Source organism: Salmo trutta, chromosome 21 (assembly GCF_901001165.1).
Source record: "Salmo trutta chromosome 21, fSalTru1.1, whole genome shotgun sequence".
In the NCBI taxonomy this organism is placed as follows: Eukaryota; Metazoa; Chordata; class Actinopteri; order Salmoniformes; family Salmonidae; genus Salmo; species Salmo trutta.
The window spans coordinates 26821719-26849149 of record NC_042977.1 but is presented as its reverse complement, the minus strand read 5'-3'; the positions used below and the strand labels follow the sequence as shown (position 1 = coordinate 26849149).

Sequence of the window (27431 nt, the reverse complement as noted above, 5' to 3'; positions counted from 1 at the left end):
TCACTATTATTCTACAATGTAAAAAAGAAAGAAAAACCCTGGAATTAGTAGGTGTCCAAACTTTTGACTGGTACTGTAAATCTGAAAAAAGTTATATTTATCTTGTGTGTCTTATGTACAAAGTCCTTATAAAAACACCTCTCCTTGCTTCCATATATTTTTGCTTTGTAACACTGTTGATTACCTGAGTTGAGTATAAATAACTACCCACCCTGCCATATTATGCATCAATACAATAAAGAAGCAAGGTGGCTCCCAGATGGTTTATGAGATTTTCCATTGACCTCATTGCATGTAGATATATGGGTTTGGTTTGTGTACAATATCAGTCAATGCACAGTTGTGAATCATATTTCTCTGCAGGGGTATTTGGCTAATATCATGTCCATTGTCAGACCAAGGAGGTGAGTCCATGGGTTCCCTCTTTATAGAGTGGACCAGATGATTCCTGAACTTGTAGTTCAGTTTGTTGTCTTGCTGCATGTAGCCTTTATGCTCCACAGTACCATTCCCATATACATTGCTGTCCATACAGTTTGCTCCCTGACTGCTACACAGAGGGTCTGAGTGAGGTATCCTGTGATCCTTCTGAGCCCTGCTCCCCACTGGATATAAGTATTTGTGGTATCCGTTGAGCGTTGGGCTCATGCTGGACTTGTTCCTTTGGCAGGTGGTGTATTGGTCGTAGTAGTCAGCCTCTGACTTCACCTGTGGTTCTTCTGAGTAGCCCATGCTGTAGCGCTTCTCGTTCCCCACCCAGGCTCCATTGTGGGGCATGCTGTAGATGTTGCAACCGTTCTCAGAGTCAGAGTCCTGCTCTGTCTTTATGGCTGTCTCAGGCAACACCATGCCATTGTAACAGTCAAGATAGCCGCCAATGTAGTTGTTGTCTGCCTTCATGCCGTCCTCACAGAAGCTCTCCACTTCTGGGCTGTGGAGGCCTCCATACAGTTTGTTCTGAGAGGCATCCTGTCTTTTAGCATGATATCCTGGAGACATCCTGTAAGCTCCAGACTTCCCCAGGTTGTTGTACTGGCTTTGTCTGCCTGGTATGTAGCTGCTGCTGGGATCCTTTCTTATGGTGGACCCGGTGCGGATGTTCCATGGATGATTCACGCTCTGAGCTTTGGGCCCACCACCCATGGAAGACAGGCAGAAGTTGATGGGCTCCTCCTGGGTGTAGTAACCATTGTTCCTATACCTGATGCCGTCTTTGGAGAGGGGTGTCCATGGGGTGTAGTGGCAGGGATCGCTGGTTGAGCTGCTGGACCAATTCAGAAGCAGTAAGTCACTGCTGTCACATGAACCTCTGGTGGAGCGATGCCTTTTGTCACTGTGGGAACACAAACAAAGAGATTACAGAGAGCATTCCCTTATTTAGGAAACTGGCTAAGGAAAATATATCCATGGTCATTTATGCATCATAAAATCTTCTAGTTGTGTACATTTACAGTATGAAGTAGTAATTTGCCTGAATTCAGCATTACCAGTGATTGGATTCTGAAACTGATGCTGTAATAAACATGTGTCTTAAATTGTAAATTGATTGTAAACTAAAGGGTGTACATGGCTGGCTCCTTCAAAAAGTGTTTAGTAAAACCATGACATAGACAGACACACAGTATTTAAAAAAGAATGCTCACTGCTCAGCTCTCCCCATGCTCACCACTCCCACAGTACTGCTTACCTGTGCTTATCTGGTGTGGGGATGACGGGGCCCTTATTCTTGTTCCTGATCGTCATGCTCTTCATCTTCAGCTCTGTGATGGAGGGCTTCATGAGGGGCACGGCCACACAGAACAGGGCCAGCTGGGGGGGCAGCAGCTCCCCGGAGTCTGTCTTCTTCTTCTGGCCCTGCAGGAACTTCAGGCTGCCCTGGAACTGCATGCTCTGCCAAACATTAATCAATCAACTAATCAATCAATCAATCAATCATTCAAAGTGAACTATAAAGCCCTTTTTATGTCAACAGATATCTTCACAGTATTTGTGCTTCACAGTAACAGTAACCTAACCTCGACCCCTAAGGAGAAAGTGCACATACATTACTGAATAGAACGCCCACAAATCAGAACTGACTTCATACTGTGTGGAGCATAACGGTTAATGCCGTTTGTAAAATGATATTGTCAGGTACTTGTGTGAGCCGAGGTACTCACTCACCAGGAAGCCTGAGGTGCTGTCCAGCAAGCAACGGACACGGGAAATGAAACAGCGAGTGAGGAAGGAGGTGCGCTCTAGAGGAACACCATCAGGCTCCTGGGCGTGGAAGAGACTGCTCATCACAAAGTCATCACCTACAGGACAGCCACAGCATTTCTGTTAGTACAACCTATGTAATAAATGCCCTACTTTAAATTTGTTTTGGTCTTCTAACCACCAATATTACAGTGAGGGGTTTTAAGATAGTATTGCAAATTACAAATAAAATACAGTATCCTTTCTTTCTTTCAGTGTCTTGTATACAGCAACTAATGTACTAATCCCTTTGTCCCTCTACAAAATGGTCATGAATGGAAACTAATGTAAATGACAAGTTGCATGTGATGATGAGGGGCTTTCCTGCATCCTTTAGCAGTTCCACAGAGTGACAAAGGTTCTGTTGATAGTAATGATCTACACACCAGTTCCTGTGGCTGAGTGCTGGTCCAGGGAGGCCCCCTGGGTCCCGGGGTTCATGGCCCAGTGGAGTTGCCTTCTGAACTCCTGTCGCTCCTCCACATGGATATAATCAAAAACATTCTGGTGCATCACATCCGTCTACGGAGGAGAAGAGGCAGAGGGGAGGAGACGGGGAGGAGAGGGGAGGAGCAGTGGAGGAACGGAGGAGAAACGAGTCATCAAACATTCAGCCCTCCAACCAATTAAACCCCACAGTTACCCGTCCATTGTGTTTGGTCAACGCATTGACCTCCCCACTTAACCTGTGTCACGGTCGGGTGAAACACATCTATGGTCAGACGCCATGGAGGTTTCTAGACAGACACCGCAAGTGTCAGCCTGCAGTGAGCCCACTGAGAACTTAACGCTTTGGTTTTTCAGTTTCCCACCGCTGACCAGGAGGGTGTGGGAGGGAGGGAGGACCTTCTGTGACTGACTTGGTTCAATCAGCAACCCTCCCTCTATGTGGGAGATCTTGATTCTAAACATGGCATAAACTTTTTTTCCAAATAATTGTTTTTGTAGAAGAAAAGCTTAGATGTGAAATGGAAAGTCAGAATGTATAAAGATTTTGTAACTGTGCTATCATCATTACTGAGTGCGTTCAGTCATTTCAAACTGCTTTGTTTAACTGTTTGCCAGTCAAAGATCTATAAATTATGACTTAAATCAATAAAACTGAGGAGTAAATAGTGAAAGCATTAAGTAATGACTTGTATACAATGTGTATAACAGCAGGGTAATTGGTGACAACAGTTGAATCGGTGAGTAATGAGTTATGACTCCCTGCAGTTTGCATGTATAATATAGATACCGGCCTCCCCTCTCCTCAGTCGGTGGGATGATGGGCGGCCCTCCTCACTGCCTTGTTTGTGCTTTGCGTGACACCAGAGCTGCTTGCATGAGGACAGACGCAACACTATCCTGATGAAAAACCCTGCAACCCCACACTCGTAATTCCTCTCTTTTTTCAATCTCAGCTATACCCTCTGTTCATAAAACGACAGACTAACACTAAAATATTCAACCTTCCCATAATATCAGCTTCTTTTGCATGCAACGCTTTGAACACTTGCCCAGTGAAGCACCCCGTTTGTTGAACACACAGCAACACCATCTCAATTCCCATCAGATGAACGATCAACTGTCTCTTTAGTCTCCTTCCCATGTTAAAACCCCAGCTTTAATTAGGCCTAATAGAAAGCTATTCAGTTACAAACTTGCAAAGTAAATTAAATGGAAAATTTCCAACTCTGTTTGCTTCTAGAACAAAAAAAGAGTTGTTAAACTCCAGTGAACTACGCAATTGGCTATTTTCAACTTTTGACATGGTTGGTCATATGAATCTTTTATACAACCACAGTTTGATTTCTGTTTTGTTTCATTTAATTACTAAAAGGGCATGGCCTTGTATTAAAAAACAATTCTATGTACATTTTGTTTTGTTTTCTTTTGTTGGTGGTTTACTATTAAACAGTTTACAAGGCTGTATAACGTTTCCACAGAATGTCATTTTCTATGAAAGGCTTGTACAATGGTACTGTATTTCAACTACCTTTATTACAGCTTGATTGATCATTGACCCTCAATAACAAAGTGAATTCTGATTTATCATGACTTTGAGAATACAAGGTGTGATTTTAGCATACCTGATGAAAGCCCAAGTAGTCAACAATGGAGGTGGAGGTGTAGAAGATCAACCCGTCTGTGCTCACCACCAAGGCAAACCCAGTCAGGGACTAGAAGAGACAAGAGGCAGGCCCATATGTTAATTAATACACAACACAACGGCATTAACAGTAATGTTAAATACCTGAGCATGAATTCAGGATATCACCTCTTAATTGAATCAGAAAATGTTCTGTATATTTGTCTTCTGTATTTCTTATACTTTTCCAAAACTTTCAGTATTACCAAAGTCAACGTTTTGTTTGCCTTAAAACTTAAATAATAAATGTCATTCATACTGTATGTATGTACTAAGAACACACAGGGGACGAACTTCAGTTGCACTTGATTGATGAGTAGTTTGTTGATAAATGTTTTTGATAAAACATCACTATTTCCGATAATGAATGGATATCGGAATGAAACATACAACATTTTCTCTTCATGCCTCCTGATTGGAAGAGAAAAACGGGGAGAACGGGAGGAAACAACACACAGAGTTCCTCATTGACTTCCCTGTGTTGGCTGGTGCTGGAGCTGTTGTGTTTGACATTGTCGTGACTCTGGCCTGCTCCTTGGCAGGCCCTGTCACCTCCGGTCTAATTCAAGTCAGCCCAGGTCAGCTGGGCCCTCTTTTCCCACTCTCTGGTGTGATACTGACCTAACCGTGTCACCATCTTCATTCAGCAGCATCATGGTCGGCTGCTTTGGTGTCACGCTATTGTGGGAGGGGAGGGCAGGAGTTCGGGGAGGGAGGAGGTTTGTGGAGGAGGGGTATTCAGAGACAGGGAGGGCTGAGGGTTGGTCTTACTCATCATCCAAGCAGCTCCACTTTTGTGCCACGATATCATCAAGACATGTTCTGAACCTCAAATAATCAATGTGGCTAAATTCAACTTTGTGTCCTTTTTCATTCAACAATTTTATTTAATGTGTCTTTTAAGAAAAAACACAGTCAGGGCAGACTGCTTTTAATTCTGTTAAATGAGCATGTTGTATTTATGGTTTGTTAGTCTTTAGTTAGTCTTTCACCAACTGGGTACAAGATTACGATGTCCCATTCCTTTCTGTTTGCCAGCCATATCAGTACTCTCATCGGTGATCTCCTGGGGGACAAACCACAACCTGACCCTTCTGCTCCACTCTGTCTCACCTCCAGTAAGAGGTCACTCTCCACCATGCTGCTGCTGGTCCCCGGGGTCCCCATGGACAGGCTCTCTTTCCTGGTATCTTGGTGGTTCACAGGTGGCTCCATGATGTGCTTTCTGCATGGCTTCTCCTGGATGGCTGGATGAGAGAAAAAAAGACAAAACTTTCAAGGGACTAACAGGTTTATTACTGTAGATGTGGAGTGTATGATAAGTAATCAGTCGATTATGGTACATTTAAAAGGTAACATTCTCCATTCCAAAAGAACAATTCTCACAATTCAGATTTCAATTCATACTGATATGAACTCATTACTGCAAGATGCACACACAGAGAGTGAGAGAGAGGCAGTACAGTACACACACACACTGTGGTGACATGTTCCTAAAGGGTTCATATTTTCAGTTTATGAAGTATTTAACTTTTTTACAGCATCATTTCCCATCTCCCTTTTTCTTCAAGCTATGATTAAATGGTGTGTGGCTCCTACATTCTGTGTCCAGAGAGAGGCAGTGTTTACACCTGTCTCCCTGGGAACCACAGAGGAGAGAGAGGCAGAACAGTACCAGGCTGCCCCTGCTCCTGGTCGACTCTGCTGCTTCCCTGTGCTGTGGCATCTTCCGGTCGGCCAGGGAGGGAGAGCACAGAGCAGAAGTGACGGTGGCCAGAGTGCGTGTGAGAGTCCCTGCTGTCTGACAGCCTTTGTGTGTTCACAGCACAAAGATACAGTATATTCACCAGCGGCACGAGGGGGTCGGGGAGGAAAATGGGCGGGAAATTGGCCCCGAGCCACCTTATTAGCGTATTCCCACCCTCCTGGCTCCCTGGCTGCCCCCTCCATGACTAAACCAGGAAATCCAAGTCAGGATCACCAGAGGGAGGAAGGGAGAAATGGATAGAGAGAGAGAGGGAGAGAGAAAAAGCGAGGGAGTAGGAGCTGGCTGGCTGAGGTGACACTGTCACGCAACTAAAACGTCTGTCAATCTCCTCCATATCCCTAACGGTGGTCTGGCGCCTGTTCAAGCCATTGCATGTAAGATGGCAAGCTACATTAGCCTACAAAGAATTTCATAATACCTAAAGCGGTTAAATATTGATGACAGCTAACTTACACAGAATTCTCTGCTTAAACATTAGGCCCACAATGCAACTGAAACAACACACCTAGTAGATGGGATAAATAATGCATGCAGTTACATTTATATGTATAGTATCACATACAAACATACGCTGCCAAGGTAATAACTAAGACTGCGGGAAATCCATGGCATTATTCCATATGGAATTGTACAAACATCATGTCCTTAAGTTGATATACCTTTTAGCATCAACAGTCTATACTGCATGCCATGACAACTGCATTGGTGAAAGCATGGATAACATGGAAATGCACTCTATCAATTGTATTATTTCCACTTTTAGGAGTGAGCTAATGGAGACACCCACAAACACATGCACGAACATGAGCTAACACACACACGCTTGGTGGCAGACACACACACCTCCGGGGATGATATGAAAAAACCCAGAATAGTATTAATAGCAATCGTGCCAACAACTCCTCTTCCAGCCATTCCCTATTGGTCGGAAACAGCCAGCATATGCTTTGCTGGGAATTACTACTGACAACTTGGTATGTTTCATAGAAAGCACATTCAATATCATTCCCACTCACAATGGATGTTAATGCTCACTTACAACAAAGAGGTCACAACTTACATAAGGGCAATGATGAAGAGCACACACATCTTTGTCCTTCCTAAGATAATGATACCACATACAGTACAAAGCATCTGAGCCTCATCTGGAAGAACCAGTGAAAACAAGAGAAAATCGTTTGCACAATATGTCTAGTTAGATTACCACTGGTTTGACATTTCCACATTCAGACAAACTGCTTGAACTGACCACAGGAACTCAATGGGAGAAGTGCCATTGTTACAGTCAATGATCATTACGCCTCAATCACAGCTGATCCAGTGAAATGTAAACACAAGCTTCCTTTAATACACTTGCCCTCAAACACACAATGAGTCATTCATATTTGCTTCTGTTGTCCTCACAGTCACAGCAAGGGCAAGGCATAAATCATTCAGATGACATTTCGTTCTTTAATCACGTTTACTGTACTCTTCCTTCAGAGGCTTGTGATGAGTATCTACTGGATCTGTTCTAGATGTTTTATTCAGTAGCTTGTATGAGATGAACACTAAGCACTGCTTGTGACTGTATACAATAAGTATGATCAAATGGATCATATGGAGGGAGTGATCTTTGTCAAAGGTACACACACGCATTGTTACATGAGATGGAGGAGCCATACTAGTTAACTAGGTATGCCCAAAATGGACCTATTACCATCAACGGAAGAGTACATGGTGTGCTCGCTAGTTCTTAATACACTGATGTATTTACAATGGAATCCACTAAAGTGGCTCTGGTTCATAACCACATCACAGCACCAATCACTCTTCATCAGGAGACTGAAGCTTTTGAAAGTACACCCAAATTGACTGTGACATTGAATCGCCTGGATGCTATTCCCTCTACTCCACGTAGTTTATTCTCTCTATAGCTCGTCTCATGGCGTGATTCAAGCAGATAGAGTTGACTTCATCGGTCTGCCTGTGACACGGTATTTCTAATGAATGTTCCCTCCACAGTCCATGGAAATCTGACTCATCGCAAGGATTCCTCATGGGATCGGTTGCAGGGCGAATCGGCACGCTAATCCAGGGCATGTTTTCATTATCACGTGCTCTAGTTGGAGGTTTGGCTCACCATCATCAATACAAACGGCAGCTTTCATCACGCAAGCCTGAAGGGGGAATCTGGGAGTGGTGCGTGGGGGTTGGGGTAGGAGGGGTGGGGTTGCTGCTGGATGGATCCCAGCATCCACCACCACTACAGATCACCTTAAAGGCCACAGAACATCCCACCCACCCAGCAATCAGGCAGAGGCAAAGGCATACACCTGCTAGAGGAGGAGGGAGAGAGAGAGGGAAGAAGGGATGTGTAGCTGTATAGGGGAAGGAACGACCGACTGGAGATGGAGTCAAGCAGTGGCGAGTGGCAAGCCAACAATTACCTACCACCACTCACATCACCAGCCATTCCATCTGTTCTGTCCAACACTCCCAGGCTGTGGGGAGTGGGCACGGGCAGGCAACCACTGCTTAGGACTTCAGAATAGCGTGACATATACAGTTCCAATCAAAAGTTTGGAAACACCTACTTAAACAAATCTAAATATATTTTATATTTGAGATTCTTCAAAGTAGCCACCCTTTGCCTTGATGACAGCTTTGCACACTCTTGGCATTCTCTCAATCAGCTTCACCTGGAATGCTTTTCCAAAAGTATTGAAGGAGTTCCCACATATACTGTGCACATGTTGGCTGCTTTTCCTTCACTCTGCGGTCCAACTCATCCCAAACCATCTCAATTGGGTTGAGGTCGGGTGATTGTGGAGGCCAGGTCATCTGATGCAGCACTCCATCACTCTCCTTCTTGGTTAAATAGCCCTTACACAGCATGGAGATGTGTTGGGTCATTGTCCTGTTGAAAAACAAATGATAGCTCCATTAAGTGCAAACCAGATGGGATAGCGTATCATTGCAGAATGATGTAGTAGCCATGCTGGTGAAGTGTGCCTTGAATTCTAAATAAATCAGTGTCAACAGCAAAGCACCCCCACACCATCACACCACCTCGTCCATGCTTCATGGTGGGAACCACATATGCAGAGATCATCCGTTCACCTACTCTGCGTCTCACAAAGACACAGCGGTTGGAACCAAAAATCTCAAATTTGGACTCATCAGACCAAAAGGACAGATTTCTACTGGTCTAATGTCCATTGCTCATGTTTATTGGCGCAAGCAAGTCTCTTCTTATTATTGGTGTCCTTTAGCAGTGGTTTCTTTGCAGCAATTTGACCATGAAGGCCTGATTCATGCAGTCTCCTCTGAACAGCTGATGTTGAGATGTGTCTGTTACTTGAACTCTGTGAAGCATTTATTTGGGCTGCAATTTCTGAGGCTGGTAACGCTAATGAACTTACCCTCTGCAGCAGAGATAACTCTGGGTCTTCCTTTCCTGTGGTGGTCCTCATGAGAGCCAGTTTCATCATAACGCTTGATGGTTTTTGCGACTGCACTTTTAGAAATGGTCAAAGTTCTTGAAATGTTCCGGATTGACTGACCTTCATGTCTTAAAGTAATGATGGACTGTCATTTCTCTTTGCTTTTTTGATCAGTTCTTACAATAATATGGACTTTGTATTTTACCAAATATGGCTATCTTCTGTATTCCACCCCTACCTTGTCACAACACAACTGATTGCCTCAAACGCATTAAGAAGGAAACAAATTCCACAAATTAACTTTTAACAAGGCACACCTGTTAATTGAAATACATTCCAGACTACCTCATGAAGCTGGTTAAGAGCATGCCAAGAGTGTGCAAAGTTGTCATCAAGGCAAAGGGTGGCTACTTTGATGAATCTCAAATATAAAATATATTTTGATTTGTTTAACCCTTTTTTGGTTACTACATGATTACATATGTGTTATTTCATAGTTTTGATGTCGTCACTATTATTCTACGATGTAGAAAATAATACAAAATAAAGAAAAACCCTTGAATGAGTAGGAGTGTCCAAACCTTTGCGGGGTACTGTAAGTCAAACGACTGTAGCTAGCAATAGCATCCATGTTAATGTTGATGTGATGCTGCCTTGGAGGAAATAGCAGGAAAACGAATGATGCACTTGTGTTAGGAAGCTCCAATATTAACACAGTCTTAAGAGGTACAATATCTATGGCTGGATGTTGTACTCTTAGTTGCCAAAATGTCCCTCTGGTGACTATTGACATGGGGTGGTCACTGCTGCTACACTGGCAGACTCTCACCAGAAACAAAAGAGGACAAAGTAAATTGTCCACAGACCATAAAAATGAAGGAATTGTTATTAGTGGACCGGACTTAATTCAGCTGAATGTTAACATGGTGAAACTGTTGAGGTCAAACTAGAAAATATGAGAATACAAACAACCCATTTAAAGATGTTAAAAGCAAGCTTGGATCCCACAGTTTCTGTGCCAGGACTTGGTGACACGTTGACTGTGTCTGAAAAACAATACCATCCTTTATATATGAACATTGAAGCGGTTGTAAGATTGTCTGAGCAGTTTGCTGAGTAGCAGAGGAATCCTATTGTCTACCATCACACAACGGACCCCTCCCCACTAGCTTCAACTATGTCATTGCTGACCTGAGCCAACACCCCAGAATAACTCAAAGCTACCTGGTGATATAAGAATAGAGGATTTGGAAACTCAAAAGTGTTTTGTTCTATGGGAATAAGTCAAAGAGGAAAGAAATAGAGAGTGAAGAAAAAAAAAGAGATAGCAAGCCACATCATTGCATGACTATTGCCTCTGCTGTACCAGTGTGAGAGAAACAGAAGAATGTGTGGGTGTGATTTCACCTGTTTTGTGTCAGCTGAGTAAATACTTCCTATCAAGAATGGGGAGGGGAACAGAAAATAACAGAGCAGGGAATTAGGAGGTAAAAGGAGGGGAAGAGAGTGTGAAGCTGTGGGATTCCCAAAGCGTGCTGTGTAAATCCTTCACCTGCACGGAATCCCAGGCGTTGCGTGAGGGAGGTTCTGGCGGCTCCCGCTCCTGCTCTCCTCCCGCCTGGCTCTGAGCGTGCTCTCTTTCAGTAACATCCCAACACGTTTCTGTGGTGTGCAGCATCACTCCACAACAGGCCCTGACAGGGTCAATGAGGCCTGAAGACTTCAGGTTAAAAGCCTGCGGTGTGACAGACCCAACAGTGTTCAGACGTTTTAATCTGTCACCCTCATGGCACTCAACGCCTGTGCTGTGTTTCCGTGCACCAAAGGGGGAGAATTTCACAGCATAAAAATGGCTCAAAAGCACATACATATACATACTGTAATTTACACGCAATCCACTGACTGGAGCCAGTGCAGCTTTCAGTGCTTGACTGGAAAAACACGGTGGAGAGAATCTTTAAATCTGTCGTCTAAAAGGAAAGCACATGTCTGCTCCTTCACGCATTGCCACGGAACAAATGAAAACAAAAGTTCCATAAACCAAGCTTCGTTACTATAGGGGCATGCTGCACATCCAAATGCTGCATATTTTTAAATAAAGAGTAAAATATAACAAGAATGTTTTCAGTTATAGAGCCGTAGTTGTAATAGTGAGGGCAGTTCAGCAACTGTCAAATAAAATTCCTACAGGTTATTGTAAAAATACTCAAAGAGGACCACTAAGTAATGTCGCTGAACTGAAGAGTTGCATAGTTCATTGTTAATTTCAACAATATCTGAATTTGTGGTTGAAAATAATATTTTTCCCCACAGAAAAAGGTTGGTTCCAAATACACATTGTCACGTCCTGACCCAAGTAAGATGTCATTTTCTATAGTAGAGTAGGGCAGGGCGTGACAGGGGGTGTTTAGGGTTGTTCTATGTTTTCTATTTCTATGTTTAAGTTCTAGTTTTCTATTTCTATGTTGGGATTGTTTGGGGTTGATCTCTAATTGGAGGCAGCTGATCCTCATTGCCTCTGATTAGAGAACATATTTAAGTAGGGGTTTTTCTCATTGTTGTTTGTGGGTTATTATCTTTTGAGTAGTGTGTTGTCCTCTCTGCGTCATGGTTTGTTGTTTTTGCATTTTCAAGTATTTAAGTGTATTGCATTCAGTTTCACGTTTAATAAATGATGTGGAATTACGAACACGCTGCATTTTGGTCCGCTCCTTCGAACATCCATGACAGAATAACCCACCAACAAAGGACCAAGCAGCGTGGAATGGAGCAGTGGGAGTCGTGGACATGGGAGGACATACTGGAGGGAAAAGGATCCTAGACGTGGGAGGAAATCCAGGCCGGAATGGATCGCCTCCCACGGGAACAGGTGGAAGCAGCAAGGGAAGTACAGCGACGAGATCAACAGGCAAGGCAACGAAGGAAGCACGAGAGGCATTCACAAAAACTTTTTTGGGGGGGGCACATGGGAAGTTTGGCAGAGTCAGGGTGGAGACCTGAGCCAACTCCCCGTGCTTACTGTGGAGAGCAAGTGACGGGGCAGGCACCGTGTTGTGCGGTGATGCGCACTGTGTTGTCAGGGCGCATTCACAGGCCGGTGCAATCTGTGCCAGCACACTGCAGTTGTCGAGCTGAGTTGAGCATCCAGCCAGGGTGGGTTGTGCAAGCCATACGCTCCAGACCTCCAGTGCGCATCCGCGGCCCAGTACGTCCTGTACCTGCTCCTCGCACTCTCCCTCCAGTGCACCTCCATAGTCCAGTATGTCCTGTGCCTGCTCCTCGCACACTCCTTTCAGTGCGCATCCATAACCCAGTACAGCCAGTGCCTGCTGTGAGCACTCGGCCCTTAGTGCGTCTCCCCAGTCCGGTGAGACCGATTCCTGCTCCTCGCACTCTCCCTCCAGTGCGCCTCCATTGCCCAGTACGTCCTGTGCCTGCTCCCCGCACTCGACCTGAGGTGCGTGTTACCAGTCTGGCGCCACCTATGCCAGTCCCACGCATCGGACCTCCAGCGACGCTCCTCAGCCCGGATCCCCCAGCGACGCTCCTCAGCCCGGAGCCCCCAGCGACGCTCCCCAGCCCGGAGCCCCCAGCGACGCTCCCCAGCCCGGAGCCCCCAGCGACGCTCCTCAGCCCGGAGCCCCCAGCGACGCTCCTCAGCCCGGAGCCCCCAGCGACGCTCCTCAGCCCGGAGCCCCCAGCGACGCTCCTCAGCCCGGAGCCCCCAGCGACGCTCCTCAGCCCGGAGCCCTCAGCCCGGAGCCCCCAGCGACGCTCCTCAGCCCGGAGCCCCCAGCGACGCTCCTCAGCCCGGAGCCCCCAGCGACGCTCCTCAGCCCGGAGCCCCCAGCGGCGGTCCTCAGCCCGGAGCCCCCAGCGGCGGTCCGCAACCCGGAGCCCCCAGCGGCGGTCCGCAACCCAGAGCCCCCAGCGGCGGTCCGCAGCCCAGAGCCCCCAGCGGCGGTCCGCAGCCCAGAGCCCCCAGCGGCGGTCCGCAGCCCAGAGCCCCCAGCGGCGGTCCGCAGCCCAGAGCCCCCAGCGGCAGTCCGCAGCCCAGAGCCCCCAGCGGCGGTCCGCAGCCCAGAGCCCCCAGCGGCGACCTTTAGCCCAGAGTCTTCAGCGGCGGCCTTTAGCCCAGAGTCTTCAGCGGCGGTTGGCGGTCCGAAGCCTCTGGCGATGATCCATGGTCTGGTTCCTCCGGACATACAAAAGCGGGGGGATCAGCGGGTGGTGGGGGTACTACGCCCGGAGCCACCGCAATAGACATTAGTCACCCACCCTACCCTCCCTTTGTGTTTTATGGTTGTTTTTTTTTTTTTTTTTTTTGCATTCGGAGTCTGCACCTTTGGGGGGGAGGGGGGTACTGTCACGTCCTGATCTTAGTAAGATGTCATTTTCTATAGTAGAGTAGGGCAGGGTGTGACAGGGGTGTTTTGGGTTGTTCTATGTTTTCTATTTCTATGTTGGCATTGTTTGGGGTTGATCTCTAATTGGAGGCAGCTGATCCTCATTGCCTCTGATTAGAGATCATATTTAAGTAGGGCTTTTTCTCATTGTTGTTTATGTGTTATTATCTTCTGAGTAGTGTGTTGTCCTCTCTGCATCACGGTTTGTTGTTTTTGTGTTTTCAAGTATTTAAGTGTATTGCATTCAGTTTCACGTTTAACGAATTATGTGGAACTACGAACACGCTGCATTTTGGTCCTTCGAACAGCCGTGACACACATTCCTTTCTCATATACTGTATCTGGCCTGATGCAACAGCTGTCCGACTCTGACATGACAGATATACCTACAGCATGAAAGCTACAAAACTTGATCTTTATCTTTTGTTTTAGTAAAGAATGTATTGAAAAGGACCAACCCTCTCTCTCCCTGGGATACACTGCTGGGCTGTTATTGATGGGAAAATACATGCTAATCAAACCCAGACACTCCCCTGACAGACAGTCAACGTTACATTTACAACCAGATGTGTGTTTATGCAGGGGAAATAGTGTCGGCGGGAATGGAATGACAACACTGCCAAATACTCTGGTTCATGATCTTTTTATAAAACATATTTTTGTAATATTAAAAACATGAGAATTACAAACCAATCTCAGGAACCATGGTGATTGGACTAACATTGACCATCATGACTCTGTAGCCTAAATCAAAGCTGAAACTCAAACCTCAGTTTCCCACCGTAGCCTTCAACTGGACAATATTTATTTGTGTAGATATTCTCCGGTTCACATACATTTGATACTGCCATCCCACATTGTTTATGAAAATGTATAACACTCCAAAATATACCGTAACCCTAAAGATCTTTATTTATTAAATGCATTACTTTGAAGGGGGAAAAAACTCTCAATTCTGGATTCAAGGCAATCATTTTAATCCACTGACAATGAGTCAAGGAGAGCAACGGACACCTACTCCCAAAATAATGCCTTTGTGGGTTTTGGAACTATTAGTGATCTCATTTGCTTATGTAATCAGATTTTGAGCTATAGCCAACCAACTATGAGTAGAATTACCCAAATTATATACCCTCAATTCCATTCCACTTTCCAAATCAGTCTTCAGAATTCCAGGCCAGCAGGCCCTCGTAGTTGTTCCATTAACTATTTATAATGCCATTGTTATAGGTTTTATGTTTGAGAGACAGCAATTTAGCCATAGAGCAGATTGCATAAAAGCCAAGTGACATCATGGGAGTCATAAAGAAGAGCCGAAAATAATCTTAATACCAATCTTGGTTTATGTGATGTTCTGTATGGTTGCCTGCATGCAAAATAAAACTGAGCACACAAAAAAAGCGTAGAATGTGTTTGGAGTAGAATGTGTTTGTCCCACCTTGCATTAAAGGTCCAATGCAGCAGTTTTTACCTCAACATTAAATAATTCCTGGGTAAGTACCTTACTGTGATTGTTTTCAATTAAAATTGTCAAAAATAAACTAAAATAGTTTCTAAAGCAATTTTGTTTGGACTGTCTGGGAGTGGTCTGAGTGGGGAGGGGAAAACTGAACTAACTGGTGATGTCACCAGGCAGGCCAAATCTCCATCCCACCCAAACAGGCTATAATTTCAGGCAGTCTTTTCAAACAGCTCTTATCTAAAAGGGCTTTATCATAATTTTCACAATATTATTCCAACCTCTGTTGAGTGAAAAAAAAACAGCAGTGTTGCATTTCTTGACACAAAAACTGGTACACCTGGCACCTACTACCAAATCCCGTTCAAAGGCACAAACATTTTTTGTCTTGCCCCTTCACCCTCTGAATGGCACACATACACAATCCATGTCTAAATTGTCTCAAGGCTTAAAAATCCTTATTTAACCGGTCTCCTTCCCTTCATCTAAACTGATTGAAGTGGATTTAACAGGTGATATCACTAAGAGATCATAGCTTTCACCTAATCAATTTATGTCGTAGAAATAGTAGGTGTTCCTAATGTTTTGTACACCCAGTGTATATAAATCACAGGAAAATCACATTGTTGACTGCACTGGGCATTTAATCAAATCCAACATAAACCCACTGACCTTTAAAGAGCGACTGCCTCTGAAACCAACTAATCTCTTGAAAATGGCTTATGTGGCATCGATTTGAGTCAGAAACCTTTATTCTAGTATCAAAATTGACTAAAAAGTATAAATAAAATATTGTCTAAAACAGAGTTTGGAATCTCAGTGCGTCACAACGAGTAAATTAAGGATGGGTTTGGATTACAATAATGTCAACAAATCATGCCCCCCTTTGCCAAGCTCCACTTTGCGTCCCTTCATTGAGTAGGGCTCTGTTGTTTCATCGCCCCCAATGCATTCAACAGTCACGGGCGTTTGAGACTAAAAAGCCCTAGCTATACCGGGAGGAGGCAAGATCAGGTGGGGCCATTCTAGCCAATGAGAGGGCATATCAGTACGCTTGTAACAACTTAAGCATTATGAAACATCTATTTGATCAAATAGGCCACACGCAGCAAAAAAGCCATTACATTTTGTGTTAACCAAATTTGACACTCTCATTGATACCAGGGTCTTACTCACAAGGGTGCCCTGATTACAGCAACGCAACAATCAAACACAATATGAAACAAAACAGCAATCAAATGACAGCAAATGATCTTTGAATAGGTCAATAGCCTACAGATTAATATGAGCAAAATGCAATTGCTGAATTTATGTAGATATTCTAAACTAAGTGTTTTGCTAACTTCCAAATGTAGGAACAGGTCCATGTAGAATAAACAACCCTTTACATAATACCATAGAAGCAGTGTTCTACTAATATACTGTAGCAATGTGTACCTTTCATTGTCATTGCCAGCCAATACAGATACTGTGCCTAATCACCATTTTGTCTGGTGGTAATGGGGCTACCTTTGCAAACATGTCAGAGTGGTGTCCCATATACAACGGGAGTTCCCTGATCCTGGTGCAGAATACACAGGGTTTCTCCCTCCCCATATTGACTAATACCATTCAATTGACCTTGTCACACTGTCTTGTCAGACCCAGTTGTAAGTATAAAACAGCAAGATTTATCTCAAAAGATTGTCATACAAACCAGCAAATGTAGGCTAATAACAATTACCCACAAGCATTTCTCTCTAAAACACATCTGCCAGTAGAGTAATGAGGTAGAGAAGTGAATGAGACAAGAGGAATATGCAGCTGCCAAGCATAAGCAATGCCATGACTAATGCATTCAGACCAGAGCCTTTAATTCTTTAATTTCATTGGCTTGGAGCATGTATACAGCAGTACTACACAAAGCACAAAGGTCTGGGTGGCTATGGAGGGGTAATACGTATACGAAATGATGACATCAAGGACACCAAATAAATATATCAACCTTCTAAACTCTGACTTAACTACGCTATAAATGTCATAGAAAGCTTTTAGGGAAGGTACAGTATAATAACTCACATTGAAGTCAATGGAGCTTCCTGCTCCATACCACCTCTAGACTGGGTATGTGAATCAATCTTAACATCTGTAAAAACATATGTCCTGGTCTCTCTGTAGTGCTGTAAAGGCAATAAGGGTCGCTCATTTCTGCAGAGCTGGTCTTCTACTCGTTGCACTGATCTACAGATCGTTTTCATAACCGTTTCTGAGGTCAGAACCCAGTCTGCTGCAGTCACGCAACAGCTCGGCTGGTGAGCTTAACTACACCACTACTACACGAAGAGCCTCTTAAAGAGACAGTGTGCCGATTTCCTAAGAGGCTAAAAGTCCTTCCTCAGTCATAAGCAGTTACAGTACTTACCTGTTTCAGGAGGGCTCTACTGTTACTAACACGGTGCGGTTTTCCTCCTCAATTGCTCTAAGAGCAAACATTTTCACCTCTCATACTTGTATTTTTTTTCACTGGGTTTTGTGAGGTGAACTGGATGAGAGGCAGGGAGGAGGTTTTTATTTCTAGGACTGATTTGTAGGTTAGTGTCTTTCGTCATGAATCTTGTTCTGGAGGCAGCTCTGCAGTGGTCACTAGCTGGCACAGACACAAAGTCATAATATCTGATTTTAAACCTAAACATAACCTTACATTTTTTTTCCTTCATTTTTACAACATATTCAATTTTGACTTTGCAGCTGGCCCATATAGCGGAAATCACTCAGTTCTGCCTAAAGGACTAGACTCATCCCAATAAACGTCAACCTGCAACATTTCACCCTTGCTGATTGACATTACTGTGAGTAGCTACTACAGTAATGCAAGTCTTCAGAGGGTCAGTGTAAGGTGCAGAGGATAGGATAAATAAGCTGCAGAGGAGAGGATAAATCACTGGGAATCTCAAGAAAAGTGGCGCAGCGGTCTAAGGCACTGCATCTCAGTGCTAGAGGCGTCACTACAGACCCTGGTTCAATTCCAGGCTGTACCACAACATTGATTTGGAGTCCCATAGGGTGGTGCACAATTGGCCCAGCGTCATCCGGGTTAGGATTTGGCCGTCATTGTAAATAAGAATTTGTTCTTAACTGACTTGGCTAGTTAAATAAAAGGTTAAATTAATAAACAAATCTCAAAAATAAAGAGTAGCCTATATAAACATCAGTAAAGTTACTTGAGGAGCGAAATCTGAAATCTAAATAAGACTACTTACTTTCACAGCCATGTTGAAACTACATCCTATGAAATAATATGCCTGCCTAATTTAAAAGCTTCATTAACAAATTAATTCAACTCAATTGTTACTGCCTAAACCCTCTTTAGACCACTAATCCCCAGTCCAAGATCTTATCTTTCGGTTTTGAGGGGTTTGTTCACGTCTATACATATGGTGCTGTCCTGCAGTCTGCAGATGGACAACGTATCCCTAGTAATGGTAGCTCTTCCAACACCAATTAGGTTACAGGCCAAAGTGACACTCAAGCTGATGGAAGCAATTGTGCGTCTGTCTCACGAGGGCGCCAGAGCTGGTGAAAGGTTTAGCTATCATCTTAGTTCTAACCCCTAGATTAAAAGAGAGGGGGGATCATTAATAAACAGTCTGTCTTTTCTTATGGACCTGCGTGACCAGGGCTGTGTGTGCTAGCTATGTTGTGCCATGAGATCGTGTCTAGTGAATTGATGATCAACGACGGTGCTGCTATAGACAAAGCTTGGAGTGCGAGTTCACATGAAAATAATTGTGACAATAGCCTTTGTGGGGGGGATCAGAGATTACGTTCTTGAGTCAATAGTGTTTTATATGAAGTGACAAGTGGCAGAGTGACTAGTCCGAAGAGCAGTTGGATTTGTTGTTGTAGAAAAGCATGTCCGTTGTAGCACTAGAAGCCCTGAAGATGGTAATGTATGCTACTACTGTATGCTATTACAGATGATCAACCCCTGTCATCTTCACTTTTGAACATTTGTCTATTTGTCTGTTTCCATGAACATTTTACATTTACATTTTAGTCATTTCGCAGACGCTCTTATCCAGAGCGACTTACAGTAGTGAATGCATACATTTCATACATTTTTTTTCTCCGTACTGGTCCCCCGTGGGAAACGAACCCACAACCCTGGCGTTGCAAACACCATGCTCTACCAACTGAGCCACACGGGACCCCATTAACACATTTGTTGTCTTGCAGCTGTCATTGTTATCATGCCAAAATGCATCACAATATCACTGGTGAAAATGCTTTTTAAAAGAGTGTGATTAGAGATGAAGTTGATGGAATGTTTTTTATGATCTGATGTCACGTTAAAAATCACAGTTTAGACAAAAAGGGCTTGTGCCAAATCAGTTAGCACTGCAGTCTCTGTGCAATAAGACCAAGAGTAGTTCCCCTGCCTTATGACATATTGGGGTCACTACCTCACGCTATTGCGTGCAGATAAATCAGTATATATTTTCGCTCCGTGAATGTCGCCTTTGAGCTGATTGAACACTTTAACCGATAATCTGGTGACTGAATATCAGTGAAAAGCAGTAAGCATACAAAAAAGACATTCACTGGATCAAACATACTGTACATACTATATGATATCATATGACATCTGTAAAGAATGATATCAATCGTTTTTTAATGATAGTAATTATGATGTGGTACAAACAGAACAAGCTAAATTAATTGTACCCTTTTTCTAAAAACAAATGAAGGGAACAATAGCTTTCTGGATTAAGTGTAATAACAAACGGGATTTGAGAAAATCTATCTGATTGTAAATGATCCTGGCCCGTATTAGAATCAGGAGTTAATTGCTTGGATCCATTGGAAGGAATGTTTCTGAACCTTATTGAAAAACAGTCTATTCAAACATGATGACTAGAAACAAGGGGGAACTGGAATTTCCCCGTTCTGCACGCAAGCTGAAGGAAATCTGCCAGAGAAGGTTTTGCAGCTGCCGAACAGCAGTGTAACACTCTGCCCTCCGAGGGACAATTTCAAAATTATACTCAAAGCACCCAGTAAACATGGAGATGGGAGAACTCAAGACCTCTTCTGTTACCTGTGTCCATTTTAGCCCCTTGATGATAAACACTGCATGTAACTGGAATGGGAAATATGGAACTGTAGCCAGACTGCACTGTGAAACAGCACAATTCAAAGAATTTACAATACTTACACCAAAAGGTTTCACATTAAAGTAATGCTTTCTCATTGGTACATCATAATTTGCCTCTCTTTGTACCAACTGTATAACATTTCAAAACCTTTGTCACTCATCACTCTCAATGTCATTAAATCAAACCTAGAACCTTTTCTGCATTTCCCTATGAAGACAATCACTCTGTACATACAGTGTGTTTCCAGAAGAGCATTTAAAGGTTATGGACGATTACCCAGTCTACCTCTCTTGCTTTCACGTGGTCAAATCCACTCACCTGGCAGCGCCTCAAATACATTAGCTCGGATTAGCTTCATTTTAATTACTTAATTTGGCCACATCTGGGATATAATTCCCTGAAAGTCGGCTCTGATTCAACATTTTAGGTACAGTATATAACTATTATTTGATTTGATTATAACCAATTCAAATTGTGTTTACAATACGTGATAGATCATAAACAAAATCAGAAAATAATCACATTTGAAATCCAGCATTCATATTCACACACAGCATCCTCCTCATGTCATGTGAAGTCAAGATTCCGACCAAGCAAAGCTGATCTATAAAACCCAACATTGTGGCATAGTGCACTTGATACATACCTTTCTTTCTTGTGCATTACAATGAGCCCTGAGGGCGGCCCCGGGCCTTGCCAGGGAGCAGTCACGCGATGCACTCGGGAGAAAGTGGAGCATTCATTAACTCTCTGATCTGACTATGCCTTCCCTGACACTTTCACTAGTGCACAATTACTCCCTCATGTGCTGGAGCACATCACAGCTTCCTAATATCTTTCATGATCTTTTCCCCCGTTACTCTGTATTCCACAGAAATACACTGTCATGTCGGCTCATAGAAATCAAACAGGCAAGTTAGCTGGCGCTGACAAGACGCTCAGCACACATTAAGCTTCAGGTAACACTTTAGGAACAGGCAGCATGGAAAATGACATGATTTTTATGGACTTTTGGGGATTCTTATGAATACATCACATCCTATTCTTGTCTGATCACTTCAAAGAGAAGCCTTTTCATGATGAATGTGCAACAGGCAGTTTCAGAACCATGGTATTATTTACCATTGACACTGTGATCCTACCTGCAAGGACACATACCTCAAACCATAGTGAGCCGTGTAGTTTGTATTAGTTCTATCGTTTTATATTGAAGTTTTAGTCATTTAGCAGGTGCTCTTATCCGGAACGACTTACAGGAGCATTTATGTTAAGGTGCCATGCGCAAGGGCACATCCCATGCTCAGGGATTCAAACCAGTGACCTTTCGGTTACTGGCCCAATGCTCTTAACCGCTAGGCTACCTGCCACCCCATCACTTTACCTGCCCTTTTATAATTGAGCTCAATGCAATGAAGTGAAGTGCATGCCTCAATCCTATTAACCACTCTGTGAGCTTATTGCGATCAGCAGTGAAGACCGTACAAGAGTGCGTGATATCTAAATGGGCCTGATGAACGGAACCTGGCAAGGGGAACCACAGCTGCTGACAAAAAGGAGGAACAGTACATGGCACAACTTGTACTGCACACCCATTCATAAGGCCATAGGGGTTTACAGCGTTATTATGCTCCTGTGTGGCTATGTCGGAAGAGCATGGGACTTACAACGATTCCCGCTGGGAACACCCATACATAAAAATGTATGCACACATGACTAAGTCGCTTTGGATCAAAGTGTCTGCTAAATTGCATATATTTAAGCAATAAGCAATAAGCAATAAGCCATATAACACAAACCCCAGAGGTGCCTTATTGCTATTATAAACTGGTTACTAAAGTAATTTGAGCAATAAAAATAAATGTTTCATCATTCCCGTGGAATACGGTCTGATATACCACGGCTGTCAGCCAATCAGCAGTCAGGGCTCAAACCAGCCAGTTTATAAAATATCCTTATACAGTATCCTTTAAAAGAACAGCATCGATCCTCCTTACTCATACACTGTGTCAGCTGAATGAGATACGTCATCAGATTATTCACAAATGTACTTAGCAAATAGCACACAAAATGAGAGATGACTGAAAAACAAGAAAACCACAGTTCTGGCACACATCCTGTGTTAGTGGTGTAACAGCTACAGCATTGTCTCATTGTCTCATTGCCTGTAGCTGTAAATAACATCTGCTCTAAACTTGAAGGTTTGTAGGGTGTTGAAAACCTATAAAAAACAACCACCTGTTGAAACTGGAATATATTCTTGTGTTTGAGGGTCAAATCTTAACCAATATTTGTAGTGCTTCGTTTAGTCTTATCCAGGGGTCATAAAATCAGACTTGGTGATCAACTCGGGGAGTTAAGTTCTGGGTGATCAAATTTGAGTGTAATTGTGCCCGACAACAGTCCAACAATAGTGTTGGGACAACAAAGGATTTCGCTCTGCTGCATGCTGTGCTCTCAGCTTGCCCTTGTTGGACCAAAATATTTGGTGGTTTGGGGTCTGCCACTCACACCTTTCGTCGTGCAGTGCCAATCTACGCAATTATTGACGTGAGACTATTCATGCAAAGATACCCACAGAAAGAGACAAGCCCATTACATCCCTAATGAAGGAAAATGCTTTAATATTTGTTTTCTGTTGTGCTGTAACTGTAGATGGGAGATTTCAATTGGACAATACAATTACTTTAAGTTTGTAGCTACTGATATTTGTGAAAAGAGCAGAGCTACTCATTTCCTTCATTAGATAGCATATCTATCCTTTTCGTTATTCAAAACAGGTAAGCTACCTCCAGTTTGAGCTTTGCCTTTGATGCAATTCAAAGCTATAAAGATGTACAGTATATTGCAAAGAAGACATAAATAGCTGATGGCTGACACCTCATTTGACATGTGTCCATTTGAGTCAAAACCTGTTGTGAATCAGATAATCAAATTAAGTTAACACTTGTTGCAACACCACCTTGACCTACCATATTTAATTACAGAAAGGACTGGAAATGACACAGAAAAAAATAAGGTACATTTAACCAACATATAAATAAGTATATTGCAATAGTTCATATAGGCTACAAGGCATGTATATCCATTACAAACTGGTTGAATGATCAAGGGTGCCACAGTGGTGTCATGCATGCATGGGTAAAATATCTGTTTGGTCATGTTTTCCATTTTCATTTTCTCAATGTAATAAACCTTGTCAAATACGTAGAAAAGTAGGAGAGAGGTAGGAGTGTGCGTGGTGAAAACATCAATAGGCTTGTGATGTCTTGCCTGCTGTAGCGGTCCATGAGATAAACAGTAGAGCACATGATGAACCTAGTTCAGCACTACTTCAGAAACTTCAGCTCTTATCTATCTAGCTGTCTGAATGTGTTACACCCAGCTCGATGATTCATACCACCCTTCTACTTTGATCCATGTATGATAAATAACATTCTTTCAGCTGTCTCAATGTTGTCTAAAATGTTGTCTAAATGTTCTCATTAATAATGTTAACTGAATTATAGCTTCATGGCAGGGAAGCAGCACTAGGGTAAAATAAGTGTGGCAGCACAGTGGATGTGATGCAACTCAAGTGTATAAACCAATATTTTCATTATAAAAACAAATGAACTTTGTAAGGATGTGATAATGAATTGCACAGTACTGTATGCATATGATATAGAATGTATACTAGTGCACCATATAGTGTGACATCTAATATACAACAGATCCTGCAGTAAAAATAAATCATTTTCATACTACACTATAGGTTGTAATCTTAGCGTTCAGGGGCAAATCCCACATGCTCGCTGTCACGATAAGGTGTAACTGCTGTCACGAGAGACTGTATAGGGTGCAACTGCACCACATGGGGACGCTGTGCTGTCCGTACCTTGAAAGAAGCTTTTGACCCGGAGGTAGCTGACGCTGAGACGCAGCACTGAGAGCTTGTCCAGTTTGGAGATGATGTCTGGGGTGAGGGGTAGGAGACTGGCCAGCCGGTCTAGCTCTGTATTCAGACGGTCACGGTGCCTCTTAGACGGGTTGGTCTTCTGGCTGGCCGCTGTCTGTTTTCTGTCGGATATAGAGCCAAATAATTTAGCAAGGTTAATTGATGTTATGAAAAAGTAACAATCTATGAAGTATTAGATCAATCTCCTGAGGCCAAAAATACAGTGCTACTGCCCCAATGATGACTGGTTTATTCAATAAGCAAGTATGCATTAATGACATTTCAATCCCATTTGGTCTCCTCTGGTATATTAATCAATTGTTATTGGAACCTGTATCATGTCTAAGGGGATATTTTGAGAAAGGTCAGGGATGGTCTGTGGGGTCTGAGAAACTGTAAATTCCTTGAGTAAAAAGTAAACAAAACAATAATGACAAAATAATGAAGATGGAAAATCTCTGTAGCTTGCAGGTCCTTCAACAGGATAATGCTGAAGAGACAAATGCTCACAGTTGAACATGAACTATATCAAATAAACTGGTATAACAGGTGTACTGTACCAAATCTTACTCGCCAATGTAATAACAATGTAAATACATGGTATTAGCACCACAATTCAAAGTGTAACCAAATACCCTTGGAAATAAACACAATATAACAATGAATGCTTTTGGGTTTGATGCTCTGTTTAAATTGTAGCTTATGTTTGAACATAAATTATTTTGGTCCATTAATTTACAAATGTGTGGAATATCTATCAATGCCAGACTATGAACAAGGTTGTCACTGTAGAATATATTTTAGTTTGCACATGTAATCAACAGGTATGCATTTCATGTGAGATGAACTACTAAAATCAAATAGGTTGATTCTAAGAACTCATGACTACTATTGTGTTGTCATGTGTTGCTGCCATGCCATGTCTTCGTCTTAGGTCTCTCTTTATGTAGTGTTGTGGTATCTCTCGTTGTGATGTGTGTTATGTCCTATATTTATATTATATATGTTTTAATCCCAGCCCCCATCCCCACAGGAGGCCTTTCGCCTTCTGCTAGGCCATCATTGGAAATAACAATTTGTTCTTAACTGACTTGCCTAGATAAATACGTTTAAAAAATATATATTATTGAATGGAACAAGTCACTTTTGCACATGTCAATAAGAATCATTCATTCATGATCAGTAGTGTGCAACAGATGAGAAATAGATGGTTGCATTATTCCAATGATATAGCTTGATAAGATAGGTCAATGATGATTTAATTTATCAAATAAAATAAAACATTCAATACATAAGTGACAATATCTGGTAGTGGTACTCAACCGTTTTTGGATAGGCTTCCTTCTCTTCCTCCCGGCATATAAGCAGTCCCCAGGTGGAATCATCATCTGAGTCAATTAACATGAATGCATTACCGGTCTCACGAAGACAACACTTACACAAAGGGCATATTACGATAAAGAGGTCGACAATTAAAATATAATTCTACAAGTCCCCTTCAAGCTACAATACTGATTAGTGTTTAATATTTATTCATTCATCTATCACAATAAACAACGGCAAGTTGTGCCACAATGAAAAAACGAATTTAGCATCCAGTTATTTCACAATACCCGCATCAACCTGCGTACCTTTGTTTACATTCCGGGACCAATGGCATAATAGCGTGGAAAAGTGTAATGCGTAGTAGCCTAAGCGCAGGCATAGTAAACCATCGATTCAAGTGAAATTACCTTTGCTGATAAAATAGTGAAATGAACACATCTACTAGCTTACATATTGTATTCAAATGTAACAACTCACCTAAAGGCTGTTCCAATCAATTTGCAAATCAAAGTTAATAGGCAGTCATCAGCCGTCTAGAGCCCCGTAAATGTACAATTTGTGAATAAAGTTTTTTTTTTTTAAACTAAACTATTGCATACAATACAGCTCTCAGTAAATGTGCATTATCAGTCGGCGGTCTTCTTGTCAGGGATGTGGTTGATGTTATATACCCGATTGGGTGGCGTTAAATTCCACGTAGGCTATTTCAGGTGGCGGATTCATCCCAATGACCTGGCATGCCCTTCGCACGCAACTCTCCGGGATGCTCTTCAGGACTGGGACCCATAGGCAGTTTCGCACTTCTCAGAGCCTGAGCCAGTGAGCGAGGGTCTCTTATTATGGATATTATTTCATATTTGCATAAGTTCATTTACAAAACGAAATAGTATTAATGTAGGTTATGTCCACCATTAGCATTCATTTTGACGTTTGGAAAGGGAGAGGAATGGAAAGAGCCGCAGCAATTTTCCGGAAGGATAATAGCCAACATTTTCATGTTCTCACATAAAATTAAAATGTAACTTCACTTTCTTATGTAGAGAAAGGTACGAGACACCGAATTAAATACAGGGTGAGTAGCCAATTTTTCTGGAATATATATGTCAAAATTGTCATTGGATGTGCTACTGTAGCCCAAGAATGTACTAACGGAGATAGACTCTATGTATGGGCTAGTGCTATTGTAAACGAATGTAAACGAACTTCTGTTAAAGATAACTTCTTAAAATAGTGTGTGTGCGTGCATCTAGGCTATGCTAAAGACTATTCAATGTATTGCATAGTCGAGATCAAACGAGGGGGACAGTAGAATTATGCCTAAACTCTGCATGAATGTACCCAGAATTAGGGTCAATGGGTTCTTAAGACAAATCCTTCCTTAAAAAAAGATATACCCTGAATAACATTATTTTTGTATAATATTCTGTCATCAATAACAAAAGAGAATTTCGTACTAATACTTCTTTAGAACCAATGGCAATTAATAATAAAAATGCTAATATTTTTGCATATAATAAAAACGCTCCCCTCAATGTCCCACTGACATGAGCATGAACCACTGGCCTGAACTCTGGGCCACCAGTACAATGATAGGGGAAAGTGCAACATT

At 42.7% G+C, this 27431-nt stretch overlaps 1 protein-coding gene across 1 annotated transcript; it reads right to left on the bottom strand.

The window, feature by feature from the left end:
- Positions 1 to 157: 157 nt before the first annotated feature.
- On the bottom strand, positions 158 to 26328 carry LOC115157069 (uncharacterized). Its single transcript, XM_029704971.1, has 9 exons — positions 26300 to 26328; positions 25820 to 25884; positions 24437 to 24618; positions 5483 to 5616; positions 4311 to 4400; positions 2625 to 2760; positions 2164 to 2297; positions 1688 to 1890; positions 158 to 1333 (listed from the first exon to the last, which is right to left on the bottom strand). Exons 2-9 carry the CDS (start codon positions 25882 to 25884, stop codon positions 286 to 288), a joined length of 1992 nt encoding a protein of 663 aa, XP_029560831.1. The 5' UTR covers positions 26300 to 26328; the 3' UTR covers positions 158 to 285.
- Between the last annotated feature and the right edge of the window lie 1103 nt (positions 26329 to 27431).